The 27230-nt window shown below is 37.6% G+C and overlaps 1 protein-coding gene across 1 annotated transcript; it reads right to left on the reverse strand.

Moving 5' to 3' along the window:
* Window positions 1-4749: 4749 nt before the first annotated feature.
* LOC136707150 (macrophage mannose receptor 1-like) lies at window positions 4750-26915 on the reverse strand. Its single transcript, XM_066681067.1, has 30 exons — window positions 26801-26915; window positions 26065-26451; window positions 25628-25807; window positions 25291-25446; window positions 25065-25178; window positions 24798-24935; window positions 24534-24713; window positions 24135-24292; window positions 23808-23924; window positions 23565-23680; window positions 20216-20364; window positions 19695-19894; window positions 19207-19331; window positions 18974-19046; window positions 18745-18901; window positions 16668-16703; window positions 16414-16577; window positions 16229-16290; window positions 16040-16140; window positions 15529-15671; window positions 14783-14885; window positions 11852-11994; window positions 11495-11600; window positions 10945-11177; window positions 9500-9665; window positions 8983-9141; window positions 6461-6577; window positions 6066-6254; window positions 5309-5341; window positions 4750-5172 (listed from the first exon to the last, which is right to left on the reverse strand). The coding sequence occupies exons 1-30, from the start codon at window positions 26862-26864 to the stop codon at window positions 4958-4960; spliced, it is 4284 nt and encodes a 1427-aa protein (XP_066537164.1). The 5' UTR covers window positions 26865-26915; the 3' UTR covers window positions 4750-4957.
* Window positions 26916-27230: the final 315 nt, after the last annotated feature.

The raw sequence follows: 27230 nt of genomic DNA on the forward strand, positions 1-27230 counted from the left end.
GGCACTGGTCTTGTGACCTACTCTTAATAGGATTGCTAACTGCTCACCACAGAAGCGAAAATATCCTGTCACATGCATTTCTTTTGGAACAGCGAGGAACTGATTTCATCATAGCACATCTTGTAAGCAACACAAAGACAATTTATAATACCTACACAACTGTTAGGCGGAAATAATGTCCTCAGCATATACAATCCGGATTCCAAAAAAATTGGGACACTAAAAAAATTGTAAATATAAACTGAATGCAATGTGGAGACAGCAAATGTCAATATTTTATTCGTAATAGAACATAGACGACAGATCAAAAGTTTAATCTGAGTAAATGTAACATTTTAAAGGAAAAATATGTTGATTCAAAATTTCATTGCATCAACAAATCCCCAAAAAGTTGGGACAAGGCCATTTTTTACCACTGTGTGGCATCCCCCCTTCTTACAACACTCAACAGACGTCTGGGGACAGAGGAGACCAGTTTCTCAAGTTTAGAAATAGGAATGCTCTCCCATTCATGTCTAATACAGGCCTCTAACTGTTCAATCGTCTTGGGCCATCTTTGTCGCACCTTCCTCTTTATGATGCGCCGGTGTTCTCTATAGGTGAAAGATCTGGACTGCAGGCTGGCCATTTCAGTACCCGGATCCTTCTCCTACGTAGCCATGATATTTTGATCGCTGCAGAATGTGGTCTGGCATTATCTTGTTGAAAAACGCAGGGTCTTCCCTGAAAGCAAGCTGCCCATGCCACAAGCACTCATGCAACCCCATACCATCAGTGATGCAGGCTTCTGAACAGAGAGTTGATAACAACTTGGGTTATCCTTGTCCTCTCTGGTCCGGATGAATTGGCGTCCCAGTGTTCCATGAAGAACTTCAAATGTGACACATCTGACCACAGAGCAGTCTTCCATTTTGCCACACTCCATTTTAAAAGACCCCTGGCCCAGTGCAAGTGTCTTCCTCTTTGCACTGTAGAGTTTCAGCTGGCAACGGCGGTTGGCATGGTGGATTGTGTTCACTGACAAAGCTTTCTGGAAGTATTCCTGAGCCCATTCTGTTATTTCCTTGACAGTGGCATTCCTGTTTGAGGTGCAGTGACGTTTAAGGGCCTGGAGATCACGAGCATCCAGTAGAGTTTTATGGCCTTGACCCTTACGCACAGCAATTGTTCCAGATTTTCTGAATCTTTTGATGATGTTATGCACTGTTGATGATGATAACTTAAAAGTTTTTGCTATTTTATGCTGGTTAACACCATTCTGGTATTGCTGCACTATCTTTCTGCGCAACAATGGTGGAATTGGTGATCCTCTTGGCCATCTTGGCTTCAGAGAGACACTGACATTCTGAAGCTCTTTTTATACCCAATCATGTTGTCAATTGACCTAATTAGTGTTAATTGGTCTTCCAGCTGTTCGTAATATGCTCAATTTCCCTTTTCCAGACACTTATTGCTACTTGTTCCAACTTTTTTGGGATTTGTTGACACTGTGAAATTTTGAATCAACATATTTTTCCTTTAAAATGATACATTTACTCAAATTAAACTATTGATCTGTCATCTATTTTCTATTATGAATAAAATATTGACATTTGCCATCTCCAATTCATTGCATTCAGTTTTTATTCACAATTTGTTTACTGTCCCAACTTTTTTGGAATCCGGTTTGTAGTTTTTCAATAGTAGTTTTATTTGTAAGTGACAGTTTATATATGTGTGCAATTGCAGTCATTGACTTTTACCCAAAAGCCATAGTGAAATTTTAGTTAAAATTCATGCTCTATGTATATTGCACAATTACAAATGAAATGTTCACCCGTTTGTGGCAGTGAACAAACAAACAGATACTCACATGCACACAGTATGGGTTTGGGGCAGTGAAAACACACACACACACACACACACACACACACACCTGGACCAGTGGGCAGCCACCCTCTGCACAGTTTAGGTGCCTTGGTGCCTTTCTCAAGGGCACCTCAGACATGGAATGAAGGCGGAGACAGCAATGTTCCTTCACCCCCAAAAACACTTCCACAGTTTTACAACATTATACAGCATATAGATATGTATTGATTACGGATAGTACTGTCACGAATCATGACACAGATGTTTGTAATATCCCTCCTGTTAAACAGAATGTGTACTATGTCAATCCTGAATGTATGAAAATGGAACCTGAGCACCTTTTTCAAAATGGTCTCGCTGACCCTAGCTCTAGTCTATGGCATTCTCCATGTTTTCTGGATTCCAAGCCTGAACATTACAATTTTGCATGGATTACTATAAACATTATCAGTTTATTTAAGACTGATACATTTCCCCTTCTTTGAATGGAAGACTGTGGACAGGACTGGACTTTTGCCTACTCAGACTAGTTTAAGAAATTCACCTGCAATATTTCAGTGGTTACCTAATAAGATGCACATGAATGTGGATAACTGAAGCATACCTGGATGATGTAGTGATTTATACTGGCACATTGGAAAGCCATCTTCATAAATTGTAAGTTTGTTCATAGCAACCTGACCAATCTAGGGAAACAGGCTGGTCAGGGAATTGTCCATGTAATAGATGTCAAGGTTAAAACTAGTAATGATTTTTTTCTGCAACTAAATAAAAAGTAGGAGCTTTATTAAACCCAAACAAATATCAGTTCATACAATCATTCAATTATCATATCATGAAGTTGCTGAAAATACTTAGGCTGTATTAAAATGTGACAGAACATTTAATGGGCAGTAAATTTTCAATATTGGCTGAAATTCAAGGCTGAAATATATTCCCGTTAAAAGTGGCAACCTTTTGCCAAATGTAAGGAACCTCTTTTTTGTTATTTAATATAGCTATTGCAAAATGTTTTTTTTTCCCTTTTATAACTATGGCATTGCTTTGACAGTGAAATTGTTGTTTAAAAAGTGTGGTTTCCTTGTGTTAGTCTTGTTCTGTGTGTTCATATCGTTCCATATTTGGTTTGCTGGTGTGTGACCCTCACCTTACTGTTTTTTAAAGCTATTTTAAAAACATTTGGGGCTTTTTGTGTCTGAAAAAACTGTCTATACGTTTTCCATCATGTAAAAACTGTGCCAAAGGTGTAATTGCAAAGAGTATCCCTACATTAATTCAGCTGAATCTATTGCATCAATGAATCTATTGCACCTTCTTGTCCAAGATGTTTCTGCAGTTCTGTCAGAGGGTTGGGGTTGTATATTTGGTTTATGTATCACAGGGCCATCCAGGAAAGGATAGTGAGTGCTTTCATTTCTGTTTTTCCCATGTCTTGCATAAAATGACCTTCCGTTTCTGGTGTGACTTGACCGTTAATGCTGAAACAGCAGTACTACACAAGACTGTGAACAATGTGCGGTTATAGAGTCACTGAAATTTTGCAATATTTGTTGAGTATGTGGTGCGAAGTGTTTTGAGTTCTCATGTACAGAAACTGGAATGTAAAATGTTGAAAAAAAAATCAACCAGACAAACCTATTTTCAAAAAATGCCAGTATAGCAAAATATACGTAAGGAAATGCACCTTTCCACATTGACTTGTTTCATTCAGGCCTAGACAAAATGCCCGGTGTCATTTTGGGACCCTGTTTTTACAGGTGCATCCCGATAAATTCGAATATCATCAAAAAGTTAATATACTTCAGTAATTCAACTGGCTTATAACCAATGAAAACCCAAAAGTCATTGTCTCAGAAAATTAGATTAATCAAAACAAAACACCTGCAAAGGTTTCCTAAGCCTGATTTGACAGATGTCCAGAAGGCAGTCATTGACATCCTCCTGCTGTATCCAAGCATATTAATGGAAAGTTGAGTGGAAGAGAAAAGTGTGGTAGAAGAAGTTGCACAAGCCACAGGGATCAACGCAGCTTTGAAAGTATTGTCTAGAAAAGGCCATTCAAAAATTTAGGGGAGATTCAATAGGAGTGGATTGCTGCTGAAGTCAGTGCTTGAAGAGCCACCACACACAGATGTATCCAGAACATGGGCCACAACTGTGGCATTCCCACTTATGACCCAGAGACAACACCAGAAGCATCTCACCTGGGCCAAGGAGCAGAAGGACTGGACTGTTGCTCAGTGGTGCATTCCATTGGGAAATCAAGGTCCCAGAGTCTGGAGGAAGAGTGGAGAGGCACACAATCCAAGCTGCTTGAGTGTAGTGTGAAGTTTCCACAATCAGTGATGGTTTGTGGAGCCGTGTCGTCTGCTGGTGTTAGTCCACTGTGTTATATCAAGTCCAATGTCAGTGCAGCTGTCTACCAGGAAATTTTTAGAACACTTCATGCTTCACTCTTTGTCAACATGGCTTGCCAAGATGATTGCATTTTCGATGTTTGAACGCACTGCTACCGGAGGTCTTAGTGATATGTTTAGAGTGCAGTCATTGAAAAGGGCCACTGCTACCTGAGGTGCTGTGCTGTGAAAAAAGTCCATTGAGAAAGAGAATGTTTAACTGGCAGTACCAGCATGAACTGCAGGAGAGTAGATTTTCTGTTGGTGATGCAAGAAATGAGGTCATTGTACTCATCAATCCTGTGATCCAGGGCCATTGTTCTTTAGCTTCCATGGAATATGGAACCCTCTAGATTGCCTGGATGGATCTATGATTTTGTGGAATTTTGTGCGCATGAACCCTATTCACCAGTCTGTAACTACTAATCCCGAGACTCATTGGACAAGGCCATATATTTCTAGTCCTCTAGGATTTAGTTATCAACCTCAAAAGCACAGATGAGCACTGATGAACTTTATTTAGTAAGCACGGATGACAAAATATTTACATTTATGTAGCTGTTAATCCAAATACAATTTCAAAACCCCTTGAGAGTTTGAATGTCTAAATGACCCAGCTTAAGTTAACACAATCCCTGATTACAAAAAAGCATTTAATTAATTACATATATAAAAATCAAAATGTACATACACACATTTACAAACAAGTAGGTCTATTCGTTATTTTCCACCAAGGTCTTGGTATCTTTCTCCTCTGATCGGGGGAATCTTGTAGCATAATACAGAGGGTTCACAAGTGAGGGAAGAACAACAGGTCGGTTTGAATTTCTGCGGTAGACATATGCCAGTCCAGCCAGCACTGACAGGACAACAATCACCACTACCACTGAAACACCAGCAACGTATGAACGATGCACTTCGTAAGCAACTGCAGGAAAATCAGAGAATGAAATAAGAATATTAAAAGACAATTCTTCAAAAAATGCATTTTATTATAATGCAAAGTAATGCACTCCAACACTTGGATTTGTCAGAGACTGCTTGTTTGTGTGTCAGACTCTCACCTGTGCTGTTCACTGTAGGGGCTGGGTTTATAACTGTGGAGAAAACAGAAGGAGAACAATGAGTATGTTAGTTTAGTTTATGTTAGTATGTACTTTGTCTTGTGTAATGTTTAAGACAGGATAATTTAAGAGTTTAAGACTTTAAGAGAACAGGAGTGAAGGGTAATACATTGCAATTAGTCAATTATAGACTAAAACTAGATTTGAAAAAAAGGTAAAAATACATTTCAGAACTGTGGTTTTGGTTTTTAATGGCAAATTTATCTGAATCAACTCATTCATGTTTTCTGTAGATAAAAATCAAATATGATCAATTTAAACTAATCAAACAGTGCTAACAACAAAGTTGTGGGTCAATGATAAATCACTTTTGTGGGATATTTTTTGTAAAGTAGGTGGATCTTCTGTCTAGAGCCCAAATTGAATGAAATCATATTTACTAGTTAACCACCTGGTATATATAAACCTGCCAATAAGCACCCGAACACAGCAAAAATAACCAGGAATGTGTTAAAGAACTGATATTGCTGCATGAGGTGTTTCAGAACCATGTTAAAATAACATTACACATATAGGACGCCTACTTGTTTAAGCAAGTATAACTCACCATTTGTATAAGAAATTAAACAAATACCTGAAAAACTTTACTGAACTCAACTGTACAGAAATCTGTTATACCACTCATGTTAATGTTCTCCACTTTCTTAAACCAGTCACCTTAAATGAATTTACAGGAAGCTAAATCATGGCAAATTACCTTTGGCGGTTTTGCAGATAAAGTTTGCATTACGGTATCTGCACGAACTTTTACTCCATTTTTTAGTTTTGGCAGAAATAAAAGCACAGACGTTTTCATAAGCATCATGGTAATAATCATCACGGCTGTCTCCAGGTTCGTCCCAGTTAATGTAATCCACAACATTGTTGTCCATCCACAACCAGTGCCCTGTACGATTCAAACAGAAAACTGAACTTGTTAATTTACTTTAAAGTGGGATTTAATCACGATTGTGTCACAAAAGACATAGTTTCGAAACATGATTTGTTTTCACACTGCACAAAATTAGCAGCCAATGATCAGCCCAACCCTAAAAAATAATTTATTTTGGGATCCATTATTATATTTCATACTTTAAATACTTTTGTATTTACCTCCAAATGTTTTGTAAAGACCTATCCAGAATTTTTCCTCATTATTTCCAAGAAAACTAATGTACTTCTCTATGAATGATGACTCTTCCATGTCTTGAATGCTGGCAAGACTGGCTCCTGGGGAAAAAAACAATCATTTAAAAATAAATGATTATTCTTCCTTTATACAAAACATAAAACATTTAACTATCAGTACCTATGAAAATGTATTATTTAATAGTTGTAAAATATAAGAAATTGCTTTTCCATTGTTCCTGACTTATACTGTGACTTGTACTGTTTTCCATTTTCTATCTCTATAATAGTAAAACTAAACAATAAAACACCCAGATTTTCCACTGATAATGTTTTTCACATATTTACTGTCAAGCAAATTGCTTTGTTTTTACATTTTTTCATATTTTCCACAATAAAATAGACATGTTTAAAAATGAATAAAAAAAGCAGAAATTAAAGTGTCAATAGATGTGAATGTGAGAGTGTGTGTCGCCCTGTAAAGGATTAGCTTCACCCCCAGGGTGTGTTCCCTCCTTGTACCCAGTGATTCTGGGTAGGCTCCGGACCCACCACGACCCTTACAATGACTTTGTATTCCATTTCCAAAACTCTGGGTAACAACTGTTAGTCCTTTTCCACCAACTTGAAAACAGTTTGTTTCCTATTCATGACGTTAATTTAGAACATTTCAGCACGTTACCACCAACATAATTTCATTCCCTAAAAGAAAAATTTTGCTCCCAACTTGAACCTATGACTAGTAGGTTTTTCAGGGTGAACCGCGATCTTGTCCTAGGGCAAGTTGAGTTAAAGGAACTTCAGAAAGAATCATGGTACATTGGAGCTGGATGGTGTTATGTACAGTGTGTTGTATTGTCCTCAATGGTAAACAGCCAACAGGATGAATCTTTGTACAGTTTTGTACAATTTTAAATGAGAAATAAAAACAGGAAAATATCTGTGTGTTATTTGAATCTGTCAATGTGAAAAAGCACATTGTCTACTCCACTGCTCACAAGGACCCTACTCTGAAATGCTTTTTAACAGAAGACCACCATTACTTCATGTGATTCTATCTGTTTATTCTTGGTCCTGGCATTGAATTCAGCCAGAGCAAAACTGGAAGTGAGCATTCTGCCTTTTTTATTGTCAATCATGTTCTATAAACCCAATCAACAACAGGAGTTTTTAGTTTTTATCATTACCCACTATAGGCACATTGCAGTTCTCCCAAATAAAAGCAGTAACAATGCTACTTTTTTACTAGAGTCTAATGGCTGAAATATTACTTGCTACCATCAGATGTGACACCACAGTATTATAAATATGGCACAGAATGTAAGGAAATTTGTGTTTTGTAGATTATTTCTTTGTTGTAACAATGCTTCTTGGCAATAAATCTTATACATTTGGAAAGCCTGTTAACTTCCCCTTTAAATGGTGTAACATTTGTAAGGAACATACATTTGTGGGATGAGCAGTAGAGCTGAGTATGTGGGTTGTGACCATGAAAAAAAAAATAGCCAAATACTCTCATCCTTTAATATGGAAATTAACAGCCTTTCCAACTTTGTAAGATTTATTGCCAAAAAGCATTGTTACAACAAATAAATAATCTACAAACACAAATTTCCTTACAATTTGTGCTATGTTTATTTATCTGTTGGGTATTTGTGTATATCTGAGTATATTCCCCACATGACCTTTACTTTTGCCTCCCAAGCAGGTTGAAACCCCCTTGTCTACAAATTAGCACACCAGGTATCATAATAACCACGTGCTAGTAGTTCAGCTGAGCTTCAATTTTTAAATTGACTGCTTTTTCTGTTTGTCCTTTATAAAAATGATATGTGAATTGGAAGCACTATTCATTCCTATTTTCTCACATTATTGCAATGGTATTGACACTGTCCATTCTCTCAGCACCACAAGGCATATGATTTGGATTTGTTCTAATTGCTACAGTGACACTGACTTGGTGGTGGTGTATGTGTGCTGGTACAAGTGAATCAGAAAGAGCAGTTCATTTTTAAACCCCTTAGTGTCACTGCTGAAGTGGACTGAGAACAGTCCACCAACCCAAAACCATCCAAAAGCCTCCTGTGTCACTGATGAAGGACTAGAAGACGACCAACACACACTGTGCAGCATCGGATGAATTACTGTCTCTGAGTTTACGTCTACAATGTGGACCAATGAGGTAGGAGTGTCTGACAGAGAGGGCAGTGAGTGGACACAGCAGCATTACTGTGTCTGATCCACTCATACCAGCACAACACACACTAACACACCACGTCAATGTCAGTGCAGCTCTGTGTGAGATTCACCATCCACATCATACCTGTTCTGTGGGGTCCTGAACATTGAAGAGTGACCGGTGGTTAACAAATTACTTAGACAAAACAGATGGACTACAGTCTGTAATTGTAGAAGTTGATAAAATAGGCATTGAGTGCAGAAACAAGGAGTTGATGTGTATAATGTTTTTGCTACAGTTTTTAAGATCATTATGATGTTGTTCTCACCTCTTTGGCTACAAATTCTAGATGCTGAGCGCCATGAATATGAATCTAAAACAAAGGAATAACAGTGCCCTTTGAAAGGCTGCCATGTCATCTTTGGTCTCTCTTCAGTTAGCTCAGGGCACACTCCTGGATACTGAGCTGGTGGAGTTGGAGCAATTTCTGTAAAGTTTGCAATGAAAGAAACATTCACATCACTTATTTAACATTTAAATAGTAAAATTTAAATAAATTGCAAAATAGTAATTGGTACAATTATTAACTGTTACAGATTAGAAGGGATACAGTGTTAACACGAAGGGAAAAAAACCAACATTTTTACAACAAGCGCACACATGAAATTAATTAAACTTTATCCCATAATTTACAGATTTCTCATTCAATCTATTCTTCCTGTTCGTGAGTGAAAGACTAAATCATAACTCCAAATTAGCCACTAATCTTATCTGCATTTCTGGGTTAAAAAGTCAATAGATTATTTTGTTGTTTACATCATCCAGAGCTGCTAAAAATAACTCACCTGTTGACTTCTTACACAGGCTGTAGAAGGTTTTATTGCATTGGGCAGTTTTCCACCCTCCATCTACATCCACATAGACACAGGGCTGGTCCTTCTTTGGTTCACTATAACTCCATCTCTCCATATTCAACAGCCAGTTATCAATCCACAGGAAATATCCATGTGTCTGTTCAATAACAAACATTGACCAGCATGGCTTTAAACCAAAATGTCAACTGTGAAATATAGACTCAGTGGCATAATTAATAGCAGCCTTGGTTCATTTTTGAAGGTCAATTAATTCAATGTCACATAGAAATTATGAACACAATCTAAATTCATCTATAAATGTCCAAATACAAAATATGGTATTTGTAACTAAGCCATGTCAATGTTGTTAACACCCAATAAATTTTCATGCACACATAATATCAATGAAGTGTTTCCATTTCAATTAGGTTTTTTGTTTAATTATCTATGTTCATGAATATTTAAAGGGTTTATCAATGACATCCTGTTTCAGCTAGGTTATAAATAAAACAAACTATACTGTGTTACATTTATGAAATTAATAAACGACTGCAGAGAAAATGAAATAACATTTCTGCATGCAACAAAACATTTTTAACTTCGAAAAAAAGATGTTGGGTTGACAGTTAAGTAAAATACTCAATGTCTATTTAAGTCCTTGTAGTAATGGAGAAAAAAAAATTTTAACTCCGAAAAAAGACGTCGTGTTGAAGGTTAAGTAAAATACTCAATGTCTATTTGAGTCCCTGTAGTAATGAAAAAAAAAACAACGCCAAACTTAAATTATCCACTGGCAGCAAAAAAAAATGCTGTCCTCTCTGTGCAGTCAGCTGTCAAAAAGTTCAAGAAACCGCAAACTGGCCGGTGTCGCACATTGGAAGTTGTGACGTGTGTTAAGTGCGACAAAATATTTTAAATATCAAAATATTTTAGATGTTACAAGATCACCATAATCTTCATAGAATTACATTTTGAAAATGAATGAACCAAAATAAAATACATTTTAATTAATTACTCATGAATTATTTTCAAAAGCTGAGCCACATCAGAGGGATCAAAGAGCCGCATGTGGCTCTGGGGCCGCGGGTTGCCGACACCTGAGCTAGGATGTCAATATTTGTAATACACTACTTTGTAATATGATGCTTTCAATTAATACTTAATTATTTGTATATTTACTGTAAATATAAATAAAATTAATTTTCCTTTGCTATTACTTTGGACACTATAGCAACCATCTAGCAGCACCCCAGCATGTGTTTTCAAGAGCAGAGGAGACACAAAGTTACAACCTAGAAAAACACTAACAACCACCTCAGGCTTGCTGGAGCTGTGTAGTTTCCAGAGGAACTGTACTCTTTTGATTATTAATATAATTTTGTTACATCAGGAATATGTCATACATTTTATGCTCAGTAATTTTACTTTAGTCCTACCTCCTGACTGTTAAGGCCGATCCACAGGGGTTGTCCAAGTTTATTTGCCTGCAGCTCAATGTAGTATTGAGCATAGAGGTCTCGAATGCTGGCCAGTTTTGCCTCCTGAGACTCACAGTGTTGTTTCGCTTCTCCCCAGGTCAGGTTTGTTTGAACAATCAGGTAAGAAGCATTTCCAATTGTGATTAAGGTTTTGGGCAGCTCTGTGGGGGTTGGGATGCTTAAATCTGAATCTGAAAAATGGAGAAAACGCATAAGAAATATTTAAATTTCATAATGCCATGCATTCAAATTTTCCAAAAGTATATTCCAAGAGTGGTTATAGCTTCAGAGCAAAGGACAATGACTTTCTAAAATATTCTAAAATACACATGCCCTTTGGAGTCGATATAATTCCCCATATGTTCATAGTTTTGATGCCTTTATCAATAATAAAATAAAAATAAAGAAAACCCTTTCATAAGTAATGTCCAGATTTTTGAATATCAGTGAACAATTACTGTTTATTTAAGAGTACGCCTGAGTAGCCAAATTGCTTTTTTGATCTTACTTAGAGGTTGACTGCAAATAAAGCCACTTGTATCATTGCAGTCTTTTTCCACCCATTGTCCAGGCTGTGATCTTTCCTGATTTCCCACAGCAACACATTTCTTATCCTTTTAAACACAGACAGGATCCTTATTCAAGATTACGCAGTTAAAAATCCTTTCACACACACATACAAACAAAGAATAAATCTTTCTTAAGATAAAAAAGCATCAGCTAATGTAACGGTGAATATAAGAAACAATATAATCACCATATATTGTTGACATGTTAAGTGTTCATGCTTATGAAATATACATGATAAACACATGCTTAAAGCCAAATATCTGTGAATGCGTTCAAAAATTAATGTGTGACATACCCGCATAGAGTAGTATCTTGATTCTTTAAAGTTTCTGAATCCAACTGGACTGCCATCTGTCCATTTATATCTTCCGCTTGCCAAATTACTGAAGCCAATCCAAAAATCTTGGGTGTCTTCTATAATCTTCAAGGTCAGGAAAGCTAAATCAACAAAGGAAGAGAATAAAACTTGGTAAACGAGTGGTTAACCAGGCAATGCACAGCATACACAGAACACTCAGTTTCATTTTTGCACTAATGCAAAATGTCAAAGGGTACTGATGATTATTTGACATTGGGCACTGTCTGGGTTTTTACTTGGGGTAAGGAAACAGTGACAGAGCAGAATATGCCACACTAAGTTTACCAGAATGCAACCTGTATTTTAAAAAGTATATACTACTCCCCTTTTTATCACAGTTCACTGGTGTCTCTTTAAACTATCTGTCATGCTTTTGACAAAACACATCTGTGATCAACCATAATCTCTTCCAGGTATTCTCCTGTGTGTATATATATATATATATATATATATATATATATATATATATATATATATATATATATATATATAGGCCTGTTCCCTTTTTGTGGATGAACCGGCACCCTCCATAACCCTAGGCCGTTGGAACCTGTGGAAGCAGGTGAGGCTAACAAGGGTGCACATCATGAGGATCCTTGGTCAAGAAACTTATAGGATGTCCTCATGAATGCGCACATTGGACCATCTGAACCCTCAACAGCTCCAGCACCTGTTTTTCGAGCAACACCTGCCCCTTGATCATCCACAGCACCTGCCTCCATGGACACTATTGCAGGACCTCCTGCCTCCATGGACGTCAACGCAGTGCTCCCTGTTCCCAAGGACGTCACTGCAAGGCCCGCTGTTCCTGACGCCCTAAATGCAGGACTTGCTTGCTGCCCCTAGTGTTAGTGTTTTGTCTCCTGTCCAGTCTCTTTTCCAAACCTCATCCAACCTTGTCTAAGCTCCAGTCCAGTCACCTGTTGGTTCATTGATATGCTAGTCCCTTGTCTTTTGTATAACAAGAGGGCAGGGCAACAAAGGAGACTAGACTGGGAGACTGAGAAAAAGACATGACATAAGCAGAAACAGGTGATGGGATTCAGGACAAGACAAGGGCACATACCAGAGACAAAACACTGGACTGGAAACAAGACAGGACAAGCAGACCGGACTGGGGACAGAACCAGAGCAGAAACAGGAGACGGGACTGGGGACAAGGCAGGAGCAGAAACCAGAGACTGAACAGAAGATGAAACACTGGAATGGAGTGGAAACAGGACAGAAGCAGGAAAAGGAGACTGGACTGGGGACTGCACATTGCACAGATATGGGGACTGAACTGGGGACTGGAACAGTGATGTGACAGGACTGGGCATAGGAAAAGGGTACAGACATGAACAGGGACAGAGACTAAGGAGGAAACAGGTAGAGGGATGCAGACTGAAACAAGAACAAAAAAGGAGGAGGGGTCTGTATCTATATGCCCCGGGAGTTGCATGTTTGGGGGGGTTCTGTCACACATTTGCAACTGTTTTGTGTGTTCCTGCTCTGTTTGTGTCTGAGTTCCTTTGTTTTTCATGTGTTGTTTTTGTTTTGTTCCCGTTTCCTCCCTTGTCTCCACCCTAGCCCCACCTTGTCATCAGTGATTGCACCTGTGCCTCCTTTGTTGCCCTGCCTTCTCATTATCTCTTATCTTGTGTAAGTATATATATATATATATATATATATATATATATATATATATATATATATATATATATCTCCCTGGTTAAAATTATAGCTCTATTACTAAAATAAAACAAATAAGTAATTATTAATTTGGTCCAAGTCCAAGATAAGAATGGAATAACCTGTGTATATAATTCCAAGATGTAGATTACATTTTATTGGTTTGTTTGGTAGCTTCAAATATCAAGGGATTTACACAATAAGGAATGAGAAATGTGGGAGGGAAGGGGCACGACAGTAAAAACATGGTAGAAGCAAAGTTAAGCCAAAAAAATACTTAACACAGCTATCTTCTGTCAGTTATTACACGAATTGCCCACTCGGTAATTATAGTTAATACTGAAGAGTGTTTGTGCCATGTTTGTGAAGAGTTACAAATGAGAATCTATTGGTTTATAGCTTAGCTAGTCTTGCTAAGGAGCTACGTGTGTGCTAGCCTGCTCTGCTGTTTTCTTTTTAGTCATTATTTGCTCTCTCTCCATTGCTCGTAAAGACTGTGGTGTTCGAAGAATGAGCATTGTTACACTCTTTACATTACGCTGGACACAGAAACTCAGTAATTCTGACCCAGATAGCGCTATGTAATATTGTAAAACTTTACACACTTGATTATTGTGGAGATCCGATTACATGATTAGTTTTGGTGCAACTGCATCCCTAGGTGGCACTAAAACAGAAAAAAAAGCCTCTTCAAACATTTATAGTAGCACCTCCTATATGTGCTTTGTTTGGACATGCTCCTTCACAGTAAGGCCTATCATAAGTCGACCAAATACGCTCCCAGGTGGGCTTGATTTGTTGGGTTTACTGCTAAATAAATATATTAAACTCTACCCACTTAGGGTTTATTTTTTTTTGATACTGGCCATTGACAATTACAATTTTGACAGAATCGAAATGTCCTTAATTGTCTACTTATAGCCTTGTCCACAGAAGCACCATGTCAAATGTCAGAGCAAATGGCCTTGTGGCTGCTGATATGTTAACTTCTAGCTTTTATGGCACCCTGACATGAATCTTCACGCTAATATTTACATTCTACCCCAGAATCCCTAAGCTAATAACCTTCCAGCAAAAGAGGCATTGCCTAGCCTTTTTTGTTCAATCTCCTGTATCTCACTGGGTGATTAATTGAAGAGGAGTAATCAAATTAATAGGATATGACATGTTAGTTTTTGAACAGGAAAGAACTCTGACCTTGTTGAAGTTTATTAGTTATTGATGCCAGATTTCCTCCAAAGTCCTTACAGTAACTTCTAGCCTTAAACCAGGTTTGTTTGTCCGTTTGTATTCTGTAACACTACAAATAAAAACATATAGATATGTTACATGCCACACCCAATTGTTTCAATAAAGAGACATTCTTTTTTTAAGTGATGGCAAAGAAGATCCAGTTTTGCTAATAATTTTTAAATTGGTAAAGAACTTTAATATCTAGTGATTGATTTGTAAACCTTTAAAAGATTCTTCACTCTCAAATGAGACTAAAATCTGTTTTTAAATTGGTTATTAATTAGGTTGTAAACAACAAATTTATTTCATAATCACACAACTATTAATGAATTTTAATGTGTTTACAACCTAATTAATAACAATTTATAAACATGTAAAGCATTTCTAATTTATAAAAATTAGAAAAACCCCTTATTCTAAAGGGTTATGAAACAAACATGGTTCTTTAGGGAACTAAAGCGTTTTTTTTTTCTATGACATTGCTCAAAGAACCATTTGTAGCAGCTTTATTTTTAAGAGTGAAACAGGTAAATGTGTGGATGTTGTGTGTTAGCATAATTGTTCTGACTGGTCTGTGGCTGCACTGATTTCCCTCTGTAATGTGGCTTAATGTGTTTGTTCATTGCAGCACATGCACACAAAAACCATGACATAGACCTAAATCATATGAGCTTGTGTGACATATGAAGGGAGCAAACATCATCTTTAACCTTTTTCTGAAATCTGACCCAGCCTTCATGACAGCCTCCTTGAGGCGGCTCAGTGGGGGCAGCAGTGGAGTTGACTGGGACAGTACCATTACGTTTACAGACAATCTTGTTATCATCACCACAGTTCACACTTTTCCAAAGCCCTGGAGGAAATAATGAAGTATTACTTTCACAAAATTATTTTCAAACATCAAACATTAAAATGATCTGATCATTTATACAATTAAATCCTATTCTCTATATTTAAAATCGTTTACTAATCTAGAATACATATATCTGAAAGTGAAAGTTATCATTATGCATAGATGTAAACTGTATGTAGCCCAGCATTTGAATTTTGTGAAGAGCTAAATGTAAACAATTAAATATCTACAGAAATAATTGCTCAGCTTTGTACTATTTAGGGCTCTGAGTCTACACAGCACGTGTTGGCATTTATGTAATAGTAAATATGTGAGTTTAATAAGTTTAACTTCATGCTTATCTTGAATTTTCCACTGTCACAACTGACCTTGAGATCTAGACATTCTCACACAGTTCTCGTCTTCATTCCCAAAAGCCGGCTCGTTTTTTTCCCATGCCTGGAATACTACTGGAGATCCATCCATCCACCTTAAACAGAAACACATGCTATGTTTATTTGTGTTTTAATCATACTTTAAATATGCTTTTAAATGTGAGAGTTCTGGCAGTAACTTACATTAATGACTTATCCAGATCAATTTTCATGCCAATAAAGACATCACTATAACTTAACTTTGACTAAAAGATACAAAAATATAAAACAGTAAATGACAAAACACAAAGTAGTTCACTATTTAAACATGCAGATATCAACAAGTCTTATTTTAAAATATTAAAATGCCACCACAAGGTTCACTTTACCTGATGCCAGACAAACAACCTCTCTTCTTCATCATTGATGACCACAAGCTCACCGTGTCTGTACTTACAGAACCTCCGTCCTTCTTCCATAGAATCAGAACCACGTTTAAAATAATACTGACTCTCCTTGAATATAATCCATCCATCATCTGTTTTATTGTATGCTGCAGGAGAAATAAAAAAAACAGAATTATCTTTAAAATTCTTGGAAATCTCATGGAATTAAAGTGATAAACAGCCGATTTCAGACTTACTTTGATCCGTAATCTGCACTTCCTTTGGTGTAACTCCTAGAGGAAAACAATTTTTTTTTTAAAGTGGTGTAAATCATGCTGATTAGGATGTGGTGTTGTATTTCAGGAGTTGGGCTCTGCTCCTTAGTTCCAGTAAAAGGAACTCTTACAGCTTCAGCATACCAAGAGATTTTGGACAATTGACAATTTTGGCAAATAATGAAGCAAGGACATTCAAGAGAGAAAGTTGTCACAAAGCAGCTATACAGAGATCCAGCTCCAAGCCTCCTGTGAGCAAACCAATGGCAAAAGCGACAAGGAAAAACTCCCTCAGCACACGAGGAAGAAACCTAGGAAGGAACCAAGACTCATACGGGGAACCCATCGTCCTCGGGTCGACACCGGAGACAGAACTGAGAACAGAACAGAAGTAAAAGAGAACTGATGACACATGAAGGGGTTATAGTAATGTGAATGTAGAATATTAGTGATATATGAGTCTGAGGAAGGAAGAGGTGGTCAGTGATTCTGTGGGAGGTAAAAGTAGGTGCAGAGTTAATTTGAAATAAAACAGAATCCATGCATGGCCAAGCATGATACTGTAGTTCTGACCTCAGCCCAATAGAACACTTTTGGGATGAATTAAAGTGAAGAATGTGAGCCAGGCAGTGAAGACTGTGGACAGAAATTCTCGTAAAAACACTCCTAAAGTTTGTGGAGCCTTCCCAGACAAGTTGAAGCTATTATAACAGCAAAGGTTGGGCCAATGACCCTATGGATTAAGAATGGGATAGCACTCATGTTCAAGTGTGTGCAAAGGCAGGCAAGCAAAAACATTTGACAATATATAGATAGATAGATAGATAGATAGATAGATAGATAGATAGTTCATTAATATCAAATGCAGCCCTTGCAAGACAATAAGGCATCAAGGCTAATGATTTAAAACAAAACCATGAAGAGTATTAGGAAGAAGGCTCGGCGGCAAGAAATCCACAGCTCAAGCAAGGGGTGATGAGTTGGGTGAGAAGAGGTTGAGAAGTTATAGCACCACTGCACGGGGGCTCCATACACCGGCAGTGGAGGCTAGAGATGAGGAGAAGGTTCCTGTACTATATTTTCTGCCATAATGACTTGGGTTTTCATTGGGTATAAGCCATAACCATCAACATTAAAAAATGTATGCTTGAAATTGACCAATCTGTTTGTAATGAATCTATATAATATATGAGTTTCTCTTTTTGAACTGAATTACTGCCATTGATTAACTTTTTGATGATGTTCTAATTTATTGAGATGCACCTGTATTTCCAATGGTACATAGATCTGGTATGGAGGCAGGCCAATTAAGTACATGCAATCCAAGTGTGTGAAGCCATGCTATTGTGACTTGGGCAGAATCAGCTTCGGAACTGCCCTACATACATATGGAATTTCTAGGAAAATACACCATCTTAATAGCAACCACAAATTCTCTAACAAAGTTTATCACTAAGTGACCCATGACCCATCCTTGCTTGCAAAAGCTAATGTGGTGTAGTGTTTTCATGCCTGTAGTTAGTTTGCAATGGTCGGTATAAGTTAAGAACTTATAAAGATCTGCTGCATATACCTGAATCCCTAGAAAATGCTTGAATGTGAAACGCAAAACAATAAGTGCCTCTATTGGAAGCAGCGTATAGATTGGGAGGATGGAAGAATCAAAGTGGAAGCAGGATGAACAAAACTAAACAACAGGAATTAAATCCATCCATCCATCCATCCATCCATCCATTATCTGTAACCGCTTATCCAATTTAGGGTCGCGGGGGTCCAGAGCCTACCTGGAATCATTGGGCGCAAGGCCAGGAATTAAATAATGTATTTAAATAATTAATTAATTTATTGAAATTTTAATGCATTCATTCATTTTCTGAAAAAAATATTTTTGTACCTGAAAGTAATTTCATGAATGTAAATGGAATAAACTAAATGATACTCAGGGTAGTGTATTAACAGTACTAGATAATACTTCTGTGCAATAATTGGGCTATAAAAATAACCTCTATGTGCATTGTTAATTTCCATAAATCTGAAAAATATATATTATTGGTGTTACCTTTTTGAATCTCACAAAACCAGTCAGCTCTGTGATCACATTGTAGGTCATTCCATTCTCTTCTCGAGTAACGCCACCAGGACGAATGCGTGCTAGCACATTTTTCAATGTTGTTGAAATTATTTGGTTCGCCATCTGCCCAGTTTTCATAGGATGACTTAAAGACAAAATATTACATTTTAATTTTAGCATTCCCTATGAGGAATTATTTCATTTAAACCACACTCACAGCTGAGCCATCACTCCATGTGTAACCAACAGTGGGATCCTGGATGCTGTAACCAATCCATGCGTCCATTGAACTGCAAACATAAATATCTGTATAAAGACTGTATGTCTAGGTCCATTTCCTTAAACACAAACGTAGTTTCTCAGAAAAAAAACTATCATTACCAAGCTGAACGACTGATGAAGGTTTTAAAAATTGTTTTATCTATATTGTTATTAACATCCTATACTTACTATTGATCAGGGTTGGACTCTATATCGATAGAACTGTGGATACTGAGCAAGTCACCTCCCAATTCTCGACAAAAGGCAAGAGCTTCAAACCATGTCTTCTCTTGGAGTGGGGACACTACAAACAGCTTTAAGAAGCACATTAAATCACAAACTCAAATCAGTGCTGGGAAACTGCAGAAAATGAAAAACAACAACAAACACAGCCTAAAAATATTTTATACTTTTAAGGAATTTACAGTTTACATTTAAAATTATTTTTTGCCCATAGGATAAACAGGATAAACACCACATACAGTAACCTGACATAGGGATTTAACACAGGCTCAAATGGCACCTTAACTGTATGGTAGGTACACCTACTGCTGCACCACCATGGACAAACTCCCTAATAATGTGCTAAAGTTCAAAGAGCAGGTGTTCACAAACACCCAAAATTCATTCAGGCTCATCTTAATTGTTATTATTAGCTTCAATCATATTTATTGTACCTTAAAACACTGATCCCTGTTTTTGAGTGGAAACCAGCCCTCACTGCAGTTGGCAGGAGGAGTCGTTGGATGGGCTGGAGTTGGGGTCACTCCCTCTGCTTTCTGCTTACAGATGTATTTCTCTGCATTAGAACAGCTTAACACATCCCATAATCCAGCCAGTACACCTGTGGTCATGGCAACGCAGCCTTGTTTCCCTCCTGTGTTTTAAAAATAGATTTGTACAAACTGTACAAAAAAAAAATCTGCGGCATTTAAAATTTACTATGTTCATTCTTACAGCCAATCACTTAAAGCATGTGTTCCATTTCACACAGTGGCACAACTAAAATCTCATGGGTCCTGCACGCAAAACTGTGTGCACCCCATTCAGTAGTACCCTGAATAAAATATAATTGAATCAATGATATTATAATTTGATTTTGTAGTATATGTAGTTTGTTCTGTTGTTACATCTCAAATGGTTCATTCCACTCCGCTCAGACCATGTGAAGTGTCTCACATTATATCTGTAGATTTACCTGGCATTCCAGCATTGAAGTGTGTGAACGAAATTTTGCTAGTGTTTGTCCACTCAAAGATGTGTTTATTCTTTTGGTTGGACAGTCCGATCCAGAAGTGCTTCTCTGATCGTGCTCCAATTAGACTGACCAGGAATGCATTTTCAATCCTGCAAGGGAAAAAACTAATCAAATATGAACTGTATTTCTGAAACAGGTTTTCCCAAAAATTGAAAACTGCAGGAACTGCAGTCTGCAGTGAGCAATACAGTATGTGAAGTACTATTTTCGAAAGCAACACTTGTCTTTCAAAAGGTAAAAAAATTCAGTGTTTTCAATGATGAACATAGTTCTGTTTGCTAAACAGTGACAGAACAGGAGATGGAGTGTGTATCGTGAAATAACAGCACGGCTGTGCAGCAGCACAAACATGAGCAGAAAGTGACTACTGGAGTCCATCTTATCCATGCTGTTATTTCACAATAATCCACAACCTGGAGTGTTCTATTGCTTTTATACAACACTTTGGGTAATAAATAAAGTAAGAATTAAATAGACTGAGCTCTGAAAATTGCACCAACCATGCTTACAAATTGTCAATTACTTCTTTCAAATTATAGACCTTCAACAAGTAGCTTGTTTCTATGTCACAGTGACAAAACTCACTTCACTCACTGCAGGGCATTGATCAGATCTCTTACCACCTCACTACACTATCAACAACCTGCTGACTAAACTACTCCAGATAAACATCTGCCCAAAAGAGCTTTTAAAGGGAACATAAGACTGTGGCAAACTTTCTTTCATTTGTTTACACTCAGAAGCGATGTGTCTTTTAAGGTGAAACAGTATGTTTGAGGAGAAAAAATATTGTTGTTTATATGGCTGAATTTTAACTTGTTTGTAAGTTTTTAATCACTGTTTGAATTACCACAGAAACTCATTTGTATCCTAAGATCCTAAAATCTCGAATTTAGAGTCAGATCCATCTCCAGCAGAATAACTCAATATTACCTGCCTATGGAGCAGGAATAGAACAATATCCTAATCTTGGTTCATGTTTTTCAAATTTTGGAGGTCTGTTTGTTGTGTAAAAACCAATAGATGCTTTTCTCTGCTGTGAGCAGATAGAAAGAAAGACTAGCATACTGGACAGGGACACTTTTTTTTCTTACAAATTTACAAACATTAAGCATTCGTAAACACTGGTTTCAAGCGCAAATGTACTGGAGAGCAGCAGGTGAGGAGGAAACATTTTCAGAATAATATAAAACATGTTTTATGAGTAATATGTGAACGTCAAATTGAATTAAGCTAAAACTATCTCTACTTTCCATACTTATATAGTGCACTATTTAGTAAAAAGGATCCTACACCTACCCATTAAGCTTGCTGTGATTTGTTTATGAGCCGATTAGCAACCAGCTACCCTTAACAACTAAGGTTACTCATTGGTCCACCTACTGCATCATTAGCTCTACCCCGCGGGTCATCAGGTTGGCACCTCTCCTCATTGGTGTTTTGATGAATTAAGCCCATGACACCTCTGGAAGGCTCAACAGTGAACTCTGACATCCCAGACCTACCCCCACCCCCACTCTATGCTAGCTTTACAATCCTACCTTACCCTTAACCATCAACAAATGTAAATGCACACTGGCCTGCCTGGTGACTGTACTGATCCCCACTGGCACCGTTAATGCATACTGAGTGCCACCAGTTCCATGTGCTACACCACCAACTACCACAAAAAACCCATACAATGTGTTTCCTCAAGTAGTGCTCTATTCATCCACAAACACTGACTAGACCTTTTAGCTGTTTTAGGCCCCTGATACTGAACTGCACAAGCAGAGATATGGCAGAATTGGCTACAGATCTCCTGACACCAATCTCAGGAGTGTAAGGCAGTGTAAAACACCATGTCAGATGCCAAGTCCACATATTTAAAGTTCTTCCTTTTGAATGAATCATGTACTGCATCCGCAAATTGAATTATTATGAAGTAAACTGTTCATTTAACTGCAGAGTACATTATCATCTGGCCTCAGTGTACTTAACTCTGGGACCTGCAGTTTTTTTTACCTACGTCCACCAAAAATTTTGAAAAATGTAATAAGTTACTCCCAGCAAAACCTTAATATGACTTGTCTCCATTACCCACACCTCTTGCCAAGTGATTTTCCACTTCTCTAGAGTCTCCCATGCTGCTGTTGCCCACTGTGCCTCCTCTTCCTGCTCACAAATAAAACTAGTCATCATTTGCCTTTTCTCTGGCGTGGCCTTACTAAAAGATTTCCACAAATAAGCTGACCCAAGGCCTGCTTTTCCACATTGGCCAAATACAATCACATCCTTTAACTCTAACAACCTCCTGGCAACCTGCACGGCCACTTAGGGATTCCACTTCTTTCCTGCTTTTGTGACTGGCACCACTGATTTTACCACTGCATCCTTAGATCCTGACAAGATCACCTCATTACTCAGCTTTACACATTTAAATTCCTCAAACTTGTGAGTGGTAACTCCAGTAACCCTCTCCCCTACCATTCCACCCTGTTTAAACACTGTGGCACCCCTAGCCACTTCTTCATAGCCTTTTTCATAACCCTTTCCATTCTCTATACTTCTGTGATCATAACATCAAAAACTGTTAACAGCCACCTGATACAAGGCAGTAAGCCAAACACCACAATTTCAAACATGATCTACAACATGCTCAGCATCTTGCTTTGTCTCTCCAGTACTGTAGGGATCATTTGGCCTTTCTATCAAAAAAAGTTTTCCTTTGACAATTTAAAGACTTCTAGACTTGCTCTGTTCAGATTCCAGCATAGCCAACCTTATATTACCATTTAACTTCACCAGCAACCTGATCTATGGGTCGTTTTCCTTAGGGATTAGAATACTGCCTGCTCTCCTCCACTCTTTTGGAATAGTCCCTTCCTTCCATAATATAACCATCAACCACAACAAACTTCAGCATCTCATGTGCACACTAGTACACCCAGTACAAGCCTTGGAGCAGAACACACTTTTGCATGATGCACCATTTCTTTAACCTCAATCAATAATAATAATAATAATAATAATAATAATAATAAGAAGAAGAAGAAGAAGAAGAAGAAGAAGAAGAATTATAGAAAAAAGAAGTTGACAAAATAATTAAAAAAAGACACAAATTTAGTCCATGAATACCTGACCTCACTAAAGATCTTCTGACTGAATGTTATCAAATCTATGCAGATTTTTCCAGCCCCAAATGGTGTAGCATGTCCTATTCCTAATTTTATTGACAAAGATATGCTCTGAAACACTCTCTATGTGGCCTTTTGGACAAAAACCTATTTGTTAAATACACAATTCTGACCTGTCTGTAATGTCGACTAAATAAGATCCACTCTTCTCACACATCTGTTTGGCCTCTTGAAAGGTTTTAGTCTGTGCTCCAGTTTGATAGCAATAGTAGCCATACCTGACCCAACCCTTAAAAAGTCAAGAAACATGAGATATTGATTAGTGAAGCAAATATTGTTGACTAACAAAATTCTTTACAACCACAGTTCAAAAGAAAGAAATAGTCCAAATAATAAAATCTGAAGCCAATACTCACAAGTTTGCAGCCTGGGCTCGTAACAACTGTGTCGTTAGTGGATGGACTTAAAAGGGTTTTTTTCTTACAGATGTATTCATACTTGTTCTGACAGACTTGGTCAGCCCACTTTCCCTCCTGAACCAGACACAGGTAAATTTACTGGAGAGAATGTGTCCCTTATTTGCTAGTAATGTGATTTAATTATGCTGTGATTTATTATTTATCTAAATTACTGTCTGATCTCAAAATTAAGCAAAACATTAAGAAAGAGTATTTCATTCGTTATATTAATATTAGTTTAGTGGAAATGGATCTGTGTTACTATGTAAGTGATGATTATTTTACCTCTCCTCTCATTGAAACACAGTCTTCTTTAAGGGTGGCATCGTGGCTTGGCTCATTCACATCCCACAGGACAAAAGGGACGCTGGAGTGGTCACTCCAGTCAAAGAGCATCGCAGTCTTGAGGTCATTTAAACCAATCCATACTTCATCTGTCTTCACTGTGTACATTGGAAGAAATAATAAGAAAGGCATATCAGAGAGTTTAAATTATATCTTCTTCACAGAACTGATAGTTGGTAAGGAATTCTACAGCTAGAGCTCAGTTTGATCCAAACCCCTCGTTCCCTATAGTGTTCTCTTCTGATTCAAACCAAATTCAACAACCTGAACTTATGCTGAATTGTCCATTGTCCATTTTATCCTACAGAGTTATAGCTGATAGAACACACACAAACTCACAGTATCCGAGTTGTGAGATGACAAAGCTCTGTTCTTCTACACTGAGAACGCTTAGCAGATCTCCACCTTCACGTCGACAGGTGTCTTTTGCCTCCAGCCACGTTTTCTTTGTTCGGTAGAGGAGGTAGCAGTGGCCTGAGTAAGGAATCCAGGGAGTGGTGCAAGAACCTGTGTGAACAGCTGGACAGAAGCAGACATAAAACATACAGGATGTCAAAGACCAGCATTATTTAATACTTCAATATTCAAGGAGACGCTGATTACCTGGTGGAACAGTGGGAGTGGAGAGGCCTCTTTGACAGATATATCCATGTCTATCAGAACAAAGAGCAGTGGACCATTCAGAACCATGAAGTTGACTTAACACCCCACAGCTATGGCCTGGTAGAGAAGATGGTTGACCTTTTCCCAGAAAATCACACACAAACATATGAAAGAAAATAATAAAAATTACAGATTAAAGAGTTACTGTTCAGATTAACAGTCAATTTAAATAAAAAATAAATGATGAATTAAGACAAGAAAACTCACCACTGAGCCATTTCAGATAACGTAAAGGTTGTCCATTGACCCAATGCCATCCACTAGAGGCATCCAAACTGTTCAGTCCTGTCCACAAAACTGCCCCTGTTTTCTGAGTCAGCCCTAAATAAATGAATCAACTTAATAACATAATTTATATTTCATTTAATTTGTTTTTTTTGTATTACATTTACTGTAAGTAATCACTGTGTCTAGGAGTCATTAGAGCCTGTACCTGATATGAAAGTCTGTTCATGGGGCTCAGTGACACTCAGCAGATCTCCCCCCTGCTGCTGACAGCTCTTCCTGGCCTGATACCAGTTCAGTGCAGACTCTTCATTCAGCTGGTAATACACATCTGTCAGAGGGTTCTTCACCCAGAAGTCGTCATCTACAATCAGAAAAGCACCAGAACATACGAACAGTCAGATATCCATATAGGGTTAATTTAAATGTTAATCATTACAATGTATGTATTAAAATATCATTATTTTTTAAAATAATTAATAATTATGTTACTGAATAAACCCATAAAAATCTGTTCTAAGGCATTAGTAGCAGAAACCATGTACCTTTTTTACGTATTGGACAGTAACCCCAGAGCTGATCGGGTTCAAATTCCTGTTTAACAGGACACCACAGTCGTCTGCTGGAGGAGCCATCCGTTGTGCAGTCTGTGTACCATTTATTTTTATAAAGGAATGGAAATTCACAAGGTTGTCCAAAAGCATTTCCTTTAATTGTGTATATCTCTGTGATAACAAAAGGACAAAATAGTTTTAAACATTGTTTGAACACAATATTGCAGTGTGATTCTCATTTCAGCAGGTATACAGACTATGCATTCATATATGGATTTAAATTCAGAAAAAATATTATTATTATAACCTTAAAACAATAGTAGTTTGTGGCCCCACCACCAGTTCCAGAAAAAAGTACAATATTACAAACATAATTATGGTTTAAACAAATGTTGTGATGTTGCAGTTTATTCTGAGAAACTAAATACCTTCATAGGGCCGAGAGCAAACACTGTCTGTCGTTCCATGAATTGTCCACTTGCCCTTTTCCCCTGGGTCTTTGGACAGTGTTAGTAAAGTAGTGTCTCCCTGAAGGGACAAGTAAAGAGACTCATTCTTCAGGCCAAACAGAGTGTTGTTGTGGCACTCCCACTTCTGAAGATCACTGCTGGAATCACAGATGAACCACTGCAGTTTATTGCCCTCACTCTTGACCCCTGTGCCGAGGCATTTCTTCTGTACAATGTTAAAGATGCGGTTCTCTGAAGTCCAGCGGAACTGCTGTTTGGGGTTCTGAGGGTTGCACAGAGTCAGCTGTAGCAGACTGTCTCCCAGACATCGGTTCTTATGGGCATTGTAAATCAGAAAATTTCCACCTGTGGAGGAAATTTAGCATTCTGAATTAACACAGCACATAAACCTGTTTTGGTTTTAAAGTAAAAAGACAAAACAACTTCAATTTATGCCATTCTTAACTTCTTTAACTTTTTTATGCTGCACTGATTTATTGCTTCTATATTACCACTGATGAAAATGAATAGGTAAGTTATAGATGACCCCAAAACAAACCAAACTGATAGATCATGATACCTTTTTCTGCATTTTCTGTATTATTATGTTATTAATCTAACATTTGAGAAATCTCTGCAATTAAGCCCACATTGGCTGGTGAGTAATTAACAAATGCTTGAAGTTAGATATAATTTAAAAACAGAGGCAGCATACCTGACTGAGCAAAGCACTTTGACACTTTCAATAAAAGCATAATGATGACAGTTATTTTCGCCATCTTGCATGCGCCCAATCCTTTGTTGGACTCTGATGTTCAATCTCAGAATGACACTTTGGTCCCTGTGACCTGCTTTTAAGAGGAGTGAACACTGCTCACTAAACAAGCCATAATATCCTGACACATGCATTTCTCTGGGAACACTGGCAAACTGATTTCATTACAACACTTCCTGTAAGGCAACACTGATATGTAATTTATCATAACTACACAATTGTTAGACTTAACTGGAATACTGTCCTCAGCAGTTAGTACTTTCTCAATAGTAGTTTCTCTGTACCTCAGTTTCTCAGTTTAGGTATGTGTGTATGTTTATATATTACTGATTGTGCTATGTACACCATATTAGCATTTTAAGCAGTACAT

Source organism: Hoplias malabaricus, chromosome 9 (assembly GCF_029633855.1).
Source record: "Hoplias malabaricus isolate fHopMal1 chromosome 9, fHopMal1.hap1, whole genome shotgun sequence".
Lineage (NCBI taxonomy): Eukaryota > Metazoa > Chordata > Actinopteri > Characiformes > Erythrinidae > Hoplias > Hoplias malabaricus.